Genomic DNA, 16,989 nt, shown 5'->3' on the forward strand with positions numbered 1-16,989 from the left:
TCTGGGGACATCAAAGACTTATTTTACATCCTGTGAAAAGGGCATTATATCACCCCTTTAAGTTTATGTACTGGGTAGGATTAAGAGATGTAGAATATAGTCATGGAAAGTAAAGCATTAATATGTGCTTTATAAGTACTAATAAACAGCCAATATCATAGTAAAATGGAAGGTAATAAGCAACTAGTTAATTGTGAGAATTGGACCCTAAACTAAAGTGTTACAGAAAATTCTATTCCAATTCTTTTCCTAATTTGAACCAAACCATTTGAGTTTAAGTAAGTAAATAAATAAACAAATAAATAAATATTTTAATTTTCTTTTTGAATTATTGTCATACCTCATGGGTTATTTTTTAGAAACAGTGGATGATAATCAGTGTTTTAAATGCCATTGTTTTAAATCATATATATATATATATATATATCCCCCTGTATTGTAAATTGTATCCCTTAAAATTCATCTTTGATCACCAAAATGACATATTTAAAACTTTTTTCCTTGAAAAATTTCCTCATGCCTTAAAATATCTTGAATGTAACTCGACACCCTTGCCTCATTTAGTATGCGTGAATATGCAAATGAGCCCCACCTCCACTCACTCACTCAGCTCAGAGATCCACTGGTTGACGATCACACGTTGATCTGATTGGTTACAAGGTAGTTTGTGACGTCAGAAACACCAGCGATTTCAGACCATGTTTTTGAGACTGTCTTTGGTTCACTGCAGTTTAAGGAGAAAATACTCAGCAATGGAGTCGACTTATGAATTTACACATGATTTGTCTTAAAGCATATTAAAAACACCACATAGACACATAAACAACATTAAAAGCTGGATTTTCACCACAGGGGGACAATACATTTATTTTTATTGACCATGGGTCAAAGAATGTTTCATTTCAAAGAATGCTCTAATTTACTCAATTATTTTATATTCAGTAGGCTACATTTTTATGTGAAAATATATTTTTAGAAAATTATTTCAAAACAATATGTTGGATTTCTATGGTGGCGAATGGCAAATTTAATCTGTTTTGATGGCTTTGTTCATCCTTTACCCCAATTCACAGTAAGTCTGCATGTTTAGATGTTGGATCTGATTTGGTGGAAAACACACAGTTTACGTTGTTCGGTTTATGTCATATCTGTGAACATAGGAAAGAAGGTCTTAGTGCAGTGTTGTGGCTCATTGCTACAGTAAAGAGTGTTGTTGCACTGAATTTAGGTTGCTATCTACCATGGACAGTTTTAAAGCAAAGAAACCTCAAACTGTGGAGAGTCTATAATCAAGAAGGGAAGATGACAGAACCCGTGCCAAAACTAGATCTGAACCACAGCAACAGAAATGATGCCATGCTTGTGTTATGTTTCTAATATCAGCTTGGTTGGAAGTGCTTCTCAAGGCCCCAGTATACTTATGGTAAAGTTCGTCTTCGTTCATCGCTTAAGGGTAAAAAGAAGTTTGAAATGCCTGACTAAAATGACAGCGGTGAGAAAACAGCAGTTCAGAAAGCATCTGATCATATAGTGATGTGGATGTGTGCACAAGCTCTGCAATTCAACAGTCACATCACGTTTATTTATATGGCACTGTATACAATAGATTGCTTAAAAGCAAGCAGCTTTGCAGTATCAGTGTCTTTAAATTAGAAATTAACTTCAGTTTCTACTATAAAGCAGCTCTTCATGTTTTTACTCACGTCTGACGTTTTAAGAAATTAACTGGAGATTTACACGTCAAAGAAGGCGGAGCCTCAGAGCCACGCCCACTTATTACATCATCACCACAGATTATGGTAGTTTAACCTGTTAACCGTTGCCAGAGCGCGGACGCACTGAAGCGGTTTTATTTATATATAGTTCAAAGTTACTATCAGATTTAATGTTATACCTTGACAAACTATACATCATTAAAAAGATATAAGACTCAAGTTTCAGAATTTGACCACTATTGTATTCTGAGAAACTTATAGCGACAGTTATTTCTTAATTTGTTTCAGGAGTTATGAAATGAAAAAATTACTCGATACCTTTGATATGAATTATGCGCGTCAGCCGCTTTCATTCATAAAAAAACTCCCGTGCCGTCGTCATGACAGCGATACACAAAACAACGTGCCTCAGGGCTTTAGCTCAAAAATGTGCAGATTTGGAGAAATATTGATATATTCTCATAGGTTTACATCAGATTTCTATAGACAGGAATAATATTTATTGAATTTATACCCAAATGCGTCGATGTAATCATTATGAGCGTTTGCATAACTCTGATACTGTGTTTTGAATTCATACCAATAGCCTGAGGGCGCCCTCGCCGCCCTGTGCACAGTATTAGAACATGAAGAAGTGCCATAATCATGTGACAATCCAGGAAGCCTCGAACACACACAAAGCTAACGAGATCGCGCTGTAACTATGGCTGTAACATGCAGTTTTGAAGACAATAAACATGTTTGCTATGATATTTGAGTTACCTGTGTTTTTCAATCCATGCCAGGTATTTCCATAATAATAGATTATATTTATAATGTAATGCTAATCTATATAGAATCGTTGTGCAGAACACTATCCAATAGTATATTTTCTGTCTGATTTTTTATCTGAAGCCAAATTAGATCACAAAAAATTATTTAAAATACTCGATTTGCTTTATAAAGTAAGTTTATAAGCACAAACATGGTTTTAATCTCATAAATTGTCGTGTATTGATGGTGTGCTAAGCTAACATGCTAGCTAGCCCTAGGTGCACCTGCCACCTAGAAGTTATATTTTTATTATTTTTTGAATGCTTACTGAAATGTTTCTTTATTCAAGAAATGCATTTGATACAGTTTAAAATGTAAGGGTGAACTTTAAGAAAAGAAATTAGTGACTGAAACCCTATGAATAGCCTGTGAATAGCCAGTCGTTAGTAACTATAATGCAGACAAAAGAAATGCATATTTAGAGCCATAACTAGGCTGGAGAGGTGTGAATGTGTGCAGGGGGAGACTGAGACTGAATGGGGCTCGTTTGCACCACAAAACAATAAAGACAATATACTGGATAGATGGTTAGAAGATGACAATAAACATCAGTAGCATTTTAGCGTCAAATCAAAATAAAGTCACATGACATGGTCTTGAAAAACATTTCACTAAATACAGAGTTTTGGACTTATTATCTTAAGATTTTAAACATAAAACGTTTAGACATGTGGCATTAGCTGTAGTGCATTTCTAGATTGCTCCAGTGCCAACTTCAATTTTTTTTTCATGAGGATGTTTCATAAAAAATAATTTCTAATAACTTTACAAAACTTTGAAGCTATTTATAACAATTTTTGTCATTATGACAATAATTAATTCTACATTTACAATAAACTGCCAGGTGTCAGCTTTCAAATGAGATCATACTTGTGCTTTTAGTACAAAGGGTTCATGAACTGTATCTGTTTCAGTTTGGGTATGTCATTTCTTGGGATTTTTCAAAAGTGGGGTTACAGCTTAACAGGTTAAAGGTGTTTACCAGTTGGAGCGAACTTTTCCCGAAAGTTTGCTTTGTTAAGCTGTTTCGAACTCTCAATACGAACTCCAAAAAAACTCCTTTTTGGCATGACTTTGTTCAAAACGACATCACACAGATTTCACTTAAAGGTGGGGTATGTGATTCTCTTTTTTGTCCATTTTTTCAAAATCACTTGAAATCCTATTCCTAACCCACTTACAGCCACTGAGTTAGAAGCACTGAAATCAAAATTAAGCAATTTAATCATCTGTGGAACGGGCAGGACTCGAAAAACTCCAGCCAATCATTTCCAAGACCACCTAGAATCATTGGACAGTAAGTTCGTCAATCAAACGGTTGTACCATACCCCCCTCCCCCTCCCCCCTCCCCCCTCCACATGAATGGGTGGAGTCAGGGCCAGTGTTGGAGGAAAGAAGGTAGGATCATTTGAGTTGTGTATTTTCAAAATCTGCCGGCCGTTTTGCAAATCCCATACCCTACCTTTAAACTGTTTTGTGGCCTTTACTGTCCGTGGATCTCGGTGCAGAATTCCCCAAGCCATCAGATATAAATCATCCTGCGGTGTCCAATTCTATTCAAATTCCAGCTTATTAGCTTAAAATCGTAATAAGACCACTGGAACAGAGGAATCAAAAACATCCCTTCCATAATAATATGTGACACCCGTTCTTATGATCACAGTGTGTGTCTTTGTATATAATATGTTTGTTTTTTAAGAGATGAATCTTTGATTTACATGCTTTACTTCATAGCTGTAGTTTTTAGTAGCATTTCTACTAGTTTGCGCTTGTTTACCATTCTTACGTTTCTGCTTTTCAGGCCAGTTTGAGCAGCGCAAACAGAGCAGATAGGGCTACTGTGTGTGTGGTGGACGTTAATGAGTGTGTGTTCAGTCGGACATAGAAGTCCAGCCAAGTGGCATGATGTCTTGAGTGAGGCTAGGGTGAGCGATCTGCGCTTAATGATGTGTTTGTGAAAGACTCTCAGACTAACACAGACTCTCTCTCTCTCTCTCTCTCTCTCTCTCTCTCTCTCTCTCTCTCTCTCTCTCTCTCTCTCTCTCTCTCTCTCTTTTCCTTCCACTCATGGTGTGTTTATGTGAAGAGGGTGTCGCCTGTCCAACCACTAGATTCTTCCTGTGTCTCTTCTTTCTTGCACTTCTTGTGATCTTGCAGAAGAATCTGCATGCACTCTAACGTGGTCTGACACACACACACACACACACACACACACTGATGCACATGTGACCAGGGTCTGATTCCCGTGTCTTGGCTGTGTGTTTGCTCTGATGGTGAGTGTGTTGATGGTGCACTTTACTTCTTTACTAGTGTTTGCGAGTATGTGCGTGTGTATGTAAGTTTTATTCCTTGTTTGAGCGTAAAATGGTTTTGCTCTTTTAAATCTCGGGAGGCATCAACTTTGTCTTGGCTAACTGTTAAAACTGAGGTCAAATAGAACTATAAAATAAATGTGGTGTTGAAAGTATTGAGTTTGTATTAAGAAATATGGCTTCTGTCAGGCTCTTGGCACATCTGAGCACAGTTTGAGACATTAAGATCTATTCTGAAACTCTAGAGGAGACTCATGTGAGATACTGGGGTCTTTTTGTCAGGTGTAAAAGATGTTGAAAACTTGACCAAAAGTTTCTTTAATTTCATTGCTGTCTAAGAGCAACAACTGTGAAGTAATTACATGCTTATGTTGCTTAAGACAGTCATTTAAAGGGGTGGTATAATGCCCTTTTCACAAGATGTAAAATAAGTCTCTGATGTCCACAGAGTGTGTTTGTGAAGTTTTAGCTCAAAATACCCCTCAGATATTTTTATATAGCATGTTAAAGTTGTCACTTTTTGAGGGTGAGCAAAAACGCACCGTTTTGTGTCTGTTCCTTTAAATGCAAATGAGCTGCTGCTCCCGGCACAGGGGGCGGAGCTACAACAGCTTGTGTCATTTTACCTCACACACACATGCACTGATTATTTCAAAAACTTTTAGCCTTTTATGTTCAAACCGGAGTCAGACAATGATGGAGAGACTCGAGAAGAAGTGACAACATGTAGAAGCAACAGGACATTTCTGAATGGTTAGTTGATGAATTTATGTAGCTGATGTGTAGTTATCTTCTAGTCACTGATTAGCATATTCTGTCTTGATAATCTAAAAATCGTGTTCAGGGGCGGGGTTTATGTAAATTTTAGGGTTGGTGATGTCACTAACCCGGGAGGAATGTGGTGTAGTCTCTACCAGCCGTTTGTTGTAGTCCTTAAAAAGCGATTTCTTTAAAAGCAAATATCTCCCTTTGCTTTGAACTTTGAGCGTCGTAACTTTGCAGATGTTGTTTATGCTCAAACAGCAACATTACACACTAACTAAAGTTAGAAAAGTGAAATCATAATCAACCACCCCTTTAAAGTTCTGCATATTTGTAGGTCACTAATGAAATCGAAATAAGTTTGTGGCATTGACCATGTGAGCTCGTTAGTATCGACGGTTAGATTTTCTTGCCCATGGAATAATTGATCATCAGATTTTGCACAAACTTGTGCAAAAAGTCCATGCAAGCTCAAGTTGTCATATTCTTGCAGGCTACACAGACAGAAGAAGTTGAGAACCATTTATGAATTAGATTATTGCGTTTTTACATATTATAAATCAAGATTGGTTATCTTAGCAGCATGAAAAACAAAAAGTTATTTAAACTGGGAATAAATGATATACAGCAAAGAACGTTCCTCATCAATGAAGTGCTCAATGACTTCAGTTTGCAAAAATCACTGAAGCCGTCTACACTGAAAAAGAAGCAGATCTAAATGTAATGCTGCAATCGACACTTTTCATTCCTTTTCAAATTTCACTTTAATTGTGATTAATTATCAATTAAGCATTTGGGGGTCAGTTTCATGGCATTTTTGCCCCAAGCTCATTAATTTCCGAGCCTGATCCGCATTTATCTCATGCATGGCCTCTCTGCAATCCAATTAATGGGAATCCGTCGTAGCGATGGAGAATGTTAATCACTGCTAGTTATTTTAACCATGGTAAAACACTAAAGTGAATTTTCACCTCTGGTAAACAGGGAAAACTTGGTATGATTATAATCTCCAATGTTATTTGACAGCTTAGTCTTTTAATGCAAAATTTCCTTTAGCCCTAAAAAAACAACACAATGCAACACATAATTCAAACTACGGGTAAAAACACCTGTGCAGAATCATACTACAATAATGAACACAGTACATGTCAACACTGCACTACAACGAGCCCTGCTATAAGAACCAGACGATTCCATGCAGTTAAACAGATAATTCACATTATTCCCTTTTGTGAATTCTATTTACTGCAGCATGAGAAAGTATGGAGTCCCCCTAGGGTCACATGCAGGAGCAGAATATTTCCCAATAATCTGTGCCTTGACCTCAGTGCTCTCTGATTATGAACTGCACTCATGAATTTGCATAAGTTTTCACATTATTATTAATAATTTTGGCAATTTGGCAATCTGTAATCTCATATTTGACAACTGCGCTCTTATAAAGGATTCAGACTACACAATATTTGTGTCAGTTACGATAGTCACTGTGTCAGATTATGCAATTTTGACTCCTGAATGCTTGTCGTGGACAAGCCTATACGCATTGCTTCTCGACCAATCATCACTTGCCGTTATTAACGACGTACGTGATGTCATCGAGAAGGCGGAACTAGTGACTGACTCCTGGAAACAAGAATGTAAACAAACAGGCTACGGAAGCGGCGTGTTAGCCTAATGCTAATTCCTGTACTCGCCGAGTTGCTATCGTTCGCCAGGATTCATCTTTTATTCACTCTGTCGTGGTCATCCCTTGAGGAAACATCATTAGAGCGCAAATAATGTTACATATTTTGTTTTCACATATGTTACTCTATAGGGAGGCTCTGTAAGAAACAGCACCTACATTTCTATTACATGGATGCCAATCAGTGATGATACAACATGCCCCGCCTATGGGTTGCAAAATTTCACTTCCCTTCTTTCATTTAGCAACATAACTGTGTTTGTTTGTGTGAGATTGGGCACGAGGGATCAAGAAAACGAGGCTTCCCTGCGGCGGCCATGTTAATGACTGCAGCGGGCGTCTTTATTGGGCCGAATGACTTTGTGATGGTTTGTGTGACCTTAATCAAGCATTGTGCGTCCCTGACCTTCTGTGTTTGATTAATCTTGCCTCCATGTCCTTCTTTCTCTCTCTCTCTCTGAGAGTGGAGGAATATATTGGGCCTTAGTAGCAGAAAGATTGTCTTATAGCCGTAAAAATGATAAAGGCTGTTTTCTTTACTCTGTTAATATTTTATGGCTCTATTTGTGGGCTTCCACAATCTTCTCTGCTTGCTAAACGTGAGACACACTGCCCGATTCGACTAAAATGTCAATGAGAAAAGCGATTGCTGGCAACTATTCAACAATTACCTGTGATTGAAATCACAGTGATTTAAATTTTTGGTTGTTCATAGGATAGAATAAGTGTATTTACTTTATTGAAAATATTGAGATTAGACTTCACAGTGTTTGACTTGAGAAATATTACAAATGAAATTCACAAATGGGACTTCTTTAAGGTCATCATGAAATCAACCCTAACTATAACTGTTTTCTTATTGCAAGACTTTTTTTTTTTTAATTCACGGCTATTGGATAATGTCAACAAATCGGCAAATACCCGGTTAACAAAAATATATTTAAAGAATGATTTTCTAACATTCCCCTTAAAGGGACAGTTCACCCAAACATTAAAAATCTTTCATCATTTACTCACCCTCAAGGTGTATCAATTCAATTTAAGATAAAATTAAAGATATTTTGAAAAATCGTTGTAACAAATTTTTTTTTTCCACACCTGCCAATGTCCTGTGACTTAAGAAATTGTATTGGCCGTACAAATGTTTACCAGCCATAACACAGTTTTTTTGTTTTGTTGGGGGCAAAAACAGGCAGTAATAACACCAAAATTTTAGATACCATTGGAAATTCACAATTCTCTCCTATTTCGATACCAAAGCTAAAACTACTAGCTTAATTAATGTAAAACTTAAACATCATTAAAGTAAACAGTCAGTAATAACATAATATCAAATAATCAAATTACAAGCAAAAGCACAAATAAATGCTATATAACAGAGATACACATGAAATAAACAATGCTTTTCAGGTTTCTTGACAGTAGATTTCAGGTACAGAATTTTAACAAAGTAAGCAAATGTAAAATATCACAGCATAGTCTTCATTGTATAAATTAAACATCCTTATTATTTAAGTTATATAAGTTATTCAGAGCAGTGAGTGTTTTTTTCTTTGTCTTTTGTTGTTTGAATAACATTAAAGACACAGACGGCAGCAGGACTATTAGGCTACTGTCACTTTAAGAGCGAATGCACGGATCTAATATACTGATACTGTACACATGCGTTTACTTTCTCAACTGTTTACGTTCACTTAACCCTTTAGAACCTGAAGATAAAATAGGTGTTTTTCACATGTTTTCTAAAACAATGTGCAATCTTCATGTGCGAGGTGTCATGTTTTTCAGAAAAAAAAAGCTTTCAACAAATTACAGTTATTGACCATTATTGTGTGTGGTGAGTTTGTAAATAGAATTTAAATAGAAGAAAAAAAAAAAAGAAAAAAAAACTTTTTATTTAGAAAAAAAACAGAAAAATCACGAACGAAAGGAACCAACACTTTTAAGTTGAAAAATGAACTATATTACATATATACAAGTCTTTTTTGTGACATTGGATTGCACACATACAAATGCACGCATACATAGGCACGCACGCATACACATGCACACACCACATGCTAAGAGACGTGAAAGAGTAACGGCCAACCGCTTCCCAAGTTTCATTAAAAATCATCCCAATCCCCTCTTCTGCTGTCTACCACTTCTTTCGCCATGTATTTGTTCGTATCTCTCTGTTCAAATCCTTCCTTCCCGCTCTGCCAGAAAGCTGCTGCCATTTGCTGACGGAAAGCATGAAATTACTGTAATAAGCCGTAAATTGCCGAAAAGCGCATGTCGTCTACTGTCAGGGGCAGTTTGAATGGTTTTGATAGTGCAAAGGTTGAAGAGTTACGGTAAAATGAATACAGCTTGCTGGAATGTGTTGGCGACGACACAGCCGGTTCTAAAGGGTTCAGACATAACCAACTATGTTTACTAGGATACTTGCTATTTTGTGTGTAAATCTGCTCAAGCACAATAAGATGTGAAAGAGAGCTCAGTTTAGTATTCGCGCGCTGTCTGAGACGCAGTTTTCTGGACAAGTAATGAAATAAGCTCCCTTTCGTGTCTTCTTGCGCTTGAATATCTAAATTATCAAGCTTAAACTTTCGTGACGATGCATCGTTCACGTTTGTTCATGTTTGTTAACGTTTTATCCCGTGAACAACCAAAAATCCACATCACTGTGAAATATGACTGAGGTAATCGTGTTAGTTACCAGCAATCACTTTTATCAGGCAGTGTGTCTCACGTTTAGCAAGCAGAGAAGATTGTGGAAGTCCACAAATAGCCATAACATATTTAACAGAGTAAAGAAAACATTATGGGAATGTTACAGTTCTCTGAACATTCTGAAACAAGTATACATTTAAAAATATTAGACGAGCATCCAACTAAAATGTTCCTAAAAAAGTTGATGTACAATATGAATGTACAATAATTGTTTTTGTACTGTACGTTTTGAGAAAAAAAAATTGCTATTGGGGTAAGAAAAATTAATCTTGTTTTCCCTTTTAATTAACTTTATTTTTCTGTCCACCTTTGGCAGATATTTTTCTTGTTTTAAGTATAAATTCACTTAATTTTGATTATTTTTATTTTTTTTCAGAAAACAAGACTTAATATCTTATGCATCGTCTTATTGTGCTTCCCAAGTAAATGCATCTTGATTTAAGAATGTTAAGATATTTGTACTGGAAAACAAGACACACACACTGAGTATGGCAGTGTGTCTCAGTGACAAGATGCTGTTCCCCTAAAGGCACAGTTGTTGACCATTTCTTTTCTGAGTGTGTGTGTGTGTATTAGTGTCTATTGTCTCAGTATCTTTCTTCATTCCTCTTGTTGATCTGGTGGTGTTTTGGTGTGCGAGGCACGTTCCTCTCCATGTGTCCGCTTCGAGGTGTTTGCCCCCCCAGCCCATTCAGTCACTCCTTTAATCTGCTGTTTCTAATGCTGTACCGAAGCCGCTGTAAAGACACGTCTCTTCCAATGATTCCCTCATTCTGTGAGCACGAACCCACCGGGACAGCAGACAATTACCTTCAGTGTCCCATTGATTTATCAATCATCCCAGCATTAATGTTCACCAACATTATTCATTGGTCGATTCCTGGTGACAGGACCCTTTAAAACAGAGAGAAACGGTTTTATCAAAGCTCTGTGTTTGGGTCAAATATTTAATCAAGATTTATTTATTTGTTTTAGCTTCTCAGTTCCCTTCCAAGCTCTCAGCTCATCATCTGTTTGATGTTGGCAACAACTTTTTTTTGCCTCCAATACTGTATCAGTGTTTGTATGATCATAAAGCTAGTTTACCAAAATGTTGATTAGGATGTTGTGGGATATTACTGTATATTATTAATTATTTTATATGCATTTAACCCAGTTCCTATTAGGGCTGCACAATATATTGAAATTATCGAAATATCGCAAATGTATATATCGCAATATGCATGGGCGTAGATTACGCGGGGGACGCGGGGGACGTGTCCCCCCCACTTTTTATAAAATGTAAATTTGTCCCCCGCAGTTTTTCGTATAGGACAAGTGTGTTCACGACAAGCTGAGGTTTTCGCGGTCCAATGTGTATACATCCAGATTTAAAATTCAAAGAGTCAAGATGAGTTTCCATGGTAATCAGTCGCTCTTGCGTCACGACACACCTGTGCTCGCACCCGCGCTGGATCCATCATTTTCATAGAGGTCGCAATGAGTTCAAAACGGCCAAAAAACTCTTCACTCCCTTTTCCCGAAAAATCACTGTAAGTTGTCATGTGATATCCGAATTGTGTTGCACATTGATGAATAACACTGGCTATTTCTCGAGCTGAATAATTAACAAGTTTTGTTGGAAATTGAAAATATTCTCTAGTACCCGCACAAACGTGTGCTTATTTTCAGTCTTTTTTTATTCGTAATGTCTTTTATTTTCACGGATATGTAATCAAAGCCCTTCAAATTAGAATAAAGATGGTGATTGTTAATGCTGAATTTGGATTTTCATGCATTAACAGCCACTATATCTGCTTGAATCAGGCAGCGTTGTAACGTGTAGCCTACATGATGTTTACCATATATAATTCGGTAACACTTTACAATTGTTAGATACAATTTTTCGTAGACAAACTATAAGTTGTCTTGAAAAAGCCTAACCTAAAAGTTTGAAGTAGTTTTAAAAGCTTGAAGTTTGACGTAGCCTACACAAAAAAAAACAATTTGAAATATGTAAACATAAACAATATTGTACAATATACAATACTAGGCTATGTGCAGTATAAAGTACAGAACATCTGTATTTCTTTCTTTCATGGGCAAGGCTAGCTCCTTTTTAGGGGTGCTTCAGCACCATGCTTAAGCTATTGTTATCCAATTTTTTTGGCCTTCAAAACATCTTAAAATGCACATATGTAGATAAGAGAAATAAAAATTTTAAATTTTAAAAAACCCTGCCATATGCATGTTACTGGATGAATGAATGAAACTACTTAATAATGAGCATTAGATCATAAACTAATTTTTTTTTTTAACATCATACCCTCATTGGGGGCTGAGCCCCCCTAAAATGAAAATCCTAGAATCGGCCCTGCTTTCTTTCTTTCTGTTTTATTGCTTTAAACATAAATAGCATATTAAGCCAATTAAGCAAAAACCTGTCAACAAAGGTGTGCAAAAAAAAAACCTGGTATAATGCTTGGCATTCTGTCCCCCTCACTTTTGAAATGATGGCTACGCCCCTGGCAATATGCATATGCATATCGCAACGGCTTGCAATAACTGGGGTCATGAACCAAAGACAAAGAGAAAATCACTCACTGCTTTTGGCTGAATAACTTTTGTAGCTTTAATAAGAATCAGGATATATTTAATTCATACAGTGAAAACTACATTTGATTATTCAGTTTCTGTTGTTTAATAACCCTAATGTAGGATAACCTGAACCCCTGAACCCCGTGGTTTACACTGATGTTAAAATAACACTTCTTATATACAGTAAAACACTGATGTTCACTGTCAGAAGTTTAGGGATGTTTTCTCATCACAAAAAGAATGTGAAACACATGTAGGTTTTATAATTTTAAATACATTTTAAAGATAATTTAAGTTTACTTAACTCACTTTTTAAGCATTATCGTATCGAATAGCGCATTATTTAATGAGTTGTCGAATATCGCATTTTTCTTCAATATCGTGCAGTCCTAGTTCATATATCTGGAAATGTAAGAAATTATCATTTATTAAGATATTTTTGAGCACCTGACCAACACTACATGCTGCAGACAAAGAAATTGAACTTAGTCTGTTTTGTTATATTGCATATGTTTAAATCGAAGTCATATTTAATTACCAACTACTGTATATTATTATACTATATTATATTATATATTATATATATATATATTATACTAAGTAATGCGTAACCATGTGTTTAGATGATGAATTATGTGTATGCTTGGCTAAAGAGATGAGTCTGTAGTCTAAAACAGACTCGGTGTGTCTGAATCCTGAACAATGTTAGGAAGAAATTCTAGAGTTTATGGCAAGTAAGAAAAAAATCTACTCTGCAGATTTTGATATCATGTGTATTAATAACTGGCCAGAATTTTGCACCTGCAAAAAATGTGAAAGATAATAGTGTGACGATCAAATACTGTAAACGGAGGCTTAAACGCTCTTGCTTGACCTGTGAGGTTTGTTCTCACGAGTCAAGATCACATGGTTGAGCTTCTGTTTCCATATTTGATGGTATGATGTTTGTGATTGATATGTTTGTGCATCAATCAGTGTTTATTTGAATAAATAATATCATATATGATCATGTCTCTTCAGAAGAGACAATTTTACAATGTCTTTATGCTACTTTTGAAGCTTGAAAACGTTGATTGCATAGACTTTAAATGAATGGACAAAAATTATGAGAGAATATTACAAAATATAAAAACTTTCCCCTGAAAATGAATGAAAGATTCATAAGACTGAGAGTGAATAAATTATGACAGAATTTCTATTTTGGGGTGCACTATCGCTTTTAAAGAAGTATGTTTTGTGCCCTGGTGGTCTATAAATAGCAAATGGTGCGGAAAAGCCAGTTTACTATTGCTTACACTTTATTTTGATTGTCCACTTTAGACATTCTCCTAACTATAAGTAACTTTGTAACATGTCAACTAGCAGTCACTAGAGTATTAATAGACTGTCTGCTTAACACTTTATTGTGATGCTTCTCAACAGACATTCTACTGACTATTAGTTAACTTTGCAACTACATGACAACTTATTCTACTAACCCTCTACTAATACTCTAATGACTGCTAGTTGACATGTAGTTGCAAAGTTAGTTAAGAATGTCTGAAGTGGACTATCAACATAAAGTGTAATCTTGATGGGTATTATGCCGTCTCTAAACAACATTGGCAGAAATAAAGCATAGCTTTAGACAGGTCATGTTAGTCAAGCACACAGTCAGCTGAAGCTCAGATGATCATGACGTCTATCAATACAGTTCAGACACATTCCTGAACTCCTCTCATCTTTAACCTCAAGATCTGTCTTTACTTTCGACCAGAATACAAAACCAACACATTGTAACTGTCTATCCTGTAGCTCAAACAGTAGAGCGTTGGTGCTTGCAACGGCAAGGTCATGGGTTCGATTCCCAGGGAAAGCAAGAACTGAAAGGAATGTAAATGTGTACCTTGCAATGCAATACAAGTCGCTTTGGATAAAAGCGTCTGCCAAATGCGTAAATGTCTGTGATTCAAGTTGTTTTCTTAATTTCCTTGCATGGCACATGTGAAAATGCACAATAAACCAATAATTTTTTTGAAATATATACATTTTTATATAATAATGGAGTCGACTGCTTGAAAAAAGACATCTGTTCTGTTGGGCTTGATGCAATTAACATGCAGTTATACAGACACACACAATATTTTTTCAGTAATTGTGACTTTATCCATTCTTAAGCAGTTTATATTCTGTACTTAATATTGTATTTTTGTTTAACACATATTTTAATCAAACAATTATTGGAGTATTCCCCGCGGTGCCTCCACAGACCCCGCAAAAATATCACAAAGCAGAACATATTAATGGTCCTAAAATTAGCCATCGTGTTCTTTAAGGAAAATCAATTAGCTTTTTTTTTCTTTCTTTTTTTTCTTGCGTTTGATTTTGGAATTACAGATTCTTGACAGATTTCGTGAGATTCTTCCATTTAGTTTAGTTTGCTAAAATGTCTTTGAAAGGTTTAATGCCAACCTTGCAAAGTCACTGTGCCGATAAACATGTTTCCTGGTGGACTGATAAAAGCCGGTGCACTCATGGGAATTGTACAAAGACGGCTAATTAAATTGAAGATTGCCATTTTGAGAAAGCTTTCGATATTTTTTGTGCAGTGAGCATCATACTGTACTTTAATGATTTGAGAATGTGTCGTCTGAGGCCGACTCTATGGTATGAAGGTCTGAAAACATACATAATCCTTTTCATGAAAACTGATCATAAATCACTGTGGAGGATGCTTAACAAAACCAAACCTTAATGTATTATTAGGTATAATTATTGATAATGGAAAATGATAAAGGCAAAGTTGCCAACACATTTTAGATTGTTTCATCCATTACTAATCACTCATTAAAAAACCTTCCTCCAGGTAATGGAGTTTTTATGAAATAATTATTAGGTATTAATTTTGTCTGGGATTCTTTCTCTGTAAGTTACAGATTCATCAAGTGTTGAAGGCAGTTATTTTAGTATCATTCAGATACTATTATAGTTTTTATTAATATTTTGAATTAGTTTTTATTTTTCCGTTTGCATTTTAGCTTAAAAATTGTTAGCAATTTTGTTGTTTGTCATTTTTATGTTTTAAAAATGTTTAAAAATTAAATGTCTACACTGCAAAAATGTTTTTCTTCCTCAGTATTTTTGTCTTGTTTTTCAGTACAAATATCTAAATATTTAAAATCAAGATACATTTACTTGAGAAGCAAAATTACTTAAGTCATTATTAATTGTTGTTTACTGAAAATTGTATAAAAATAAAGTGAGTTTATGCTTAAAAAATATCTGCCAATTGTCTCAGAAAAATAATCTGGTTTTCCTTTTGAATTAAGTTTATTTGTCTGATTTTCTTATTTGAAACACATATTGTGTTCAGTAATCAGTAATTTTGCAGTAAATTTGCTAAACTTTTAGTTGTTGCTGTTATTAAACTAAATAAAAATTAGAAATGTTTAAGTTTTATTTTTTATAATTTATATACATTTTGTTTAAATTTTAGGTTAATTTCAGTTATCTATAATATCCCTGCTACTGGTTTATACAGTATTCAAGCTAGGTTTTGATGAGATGTGGCTAACACATTGGTATTTATTTATTTAGTAAAAGGCAGTGTTCCCTCTGAAGTCGTTGAGTTCAGTAGTTGAGGATCTCTGAAGCCCGATGAAGCTTGATGCTCTGTATGCGAGTGTCTTCATTAATATATAACAAGACAGAGGCACAATTTAGTTTTCAGGGTCCTGATAACATCTCGTCTTTGTTTCAGCCCGACTCAGCTGAGTTGCTCGCGACTGTACGCATTGTGAGCATATGAAGCTAAAATTGCTTCACTCCCAGATTGCTTTCTTTAAAAAGAAACGTCCCGATCTCCAGCCTCAGGGCCAGACGAGCTCGGGAAGCGACAGCGAGATGTGGATCACAAGATCTCTGATGATAACTTATCGTATATGATATAACTAGTGTCTCAACTTCCCTAAAGCGATGTTGCCCTTTCAGTTTGCCAGTGACGATGTGCACTCAGTGTGTTCGCTGTGTCCGGTCATGTTCGACTGAGAAGATGAGGTAATCAGTAATTGTTGGAGGTGTAGGGGTGTAACGGGACACAAAAATGTTCAGTTCGGTACGTTTTTGGTACAGTGCTCAATTGAATAAAGTGTTTTAACTTCTCTGTGTGCGGGACATCATTTCAAACTTGGGCTTTGTTTGTTGTGCTTCAAACTAAATCATAAACCTAAGTGTACAGGAGAACAATGTAGTGCTGGACAAACAACGAAAACGTTGAAAACGACGAAAACGTCGAAAAAGACGAAAACGCTGTATTCTGCTGCCAGGCCAGTAGATGGCGATGATACATGACACATGTGCATGACATCATCGTCTTCAGAGATTCACGGTTCTGTTGTTTACACAGAGAACGTTTTCAAAAACTTGCACTTA

The 16,989-nt window shown here is 35.8% G+C and overlaps 1 protein-coding gene across 9 annotated transcripts in view; it reads left to right on the top strand.

The window, feature by feature from the left end:
- The window catches only part of rgs3a (regulator of G protein signaling 3a), a 185,604-nt gene that overhangs the window by 106,329 nt on the left and 62,286 nt on the right, over positions 1-16,989 (top strand). The window contains exon 1 of one of the 9 annotated variants that reach the window (XM_084114357.1): positions 4,668-4,802. The exons of the other annotated variants lie outside the window; for them this stretch is intronic. Within the exon in view, the coding sequence (XP_083970483.1) occupies positions 4,800-4,802 (3 nt within the window). The 5' untranslated portion in view covers positions 4,668-4,799. Of the gene's footprint in view, positions 1-4,667; positions 4,803-16,989 lie in introns of those variants that run through there. 9 annotated transcript variants of the gene reach the window in all.

The sequence above is a fragment of the Abramis brama genome (genome assembly GCF_963993115.1).
Source record: "Abramis brama genome assembly, chromosome: 5".
In the NCBI taxonomy this organism is placed as follows: domain Eukaryota; kingdom Metazoa; phylum Chordata; class Actinopteri; order Cypriniformes; family Leuciscidae; genus Abramis; species Abramis brama.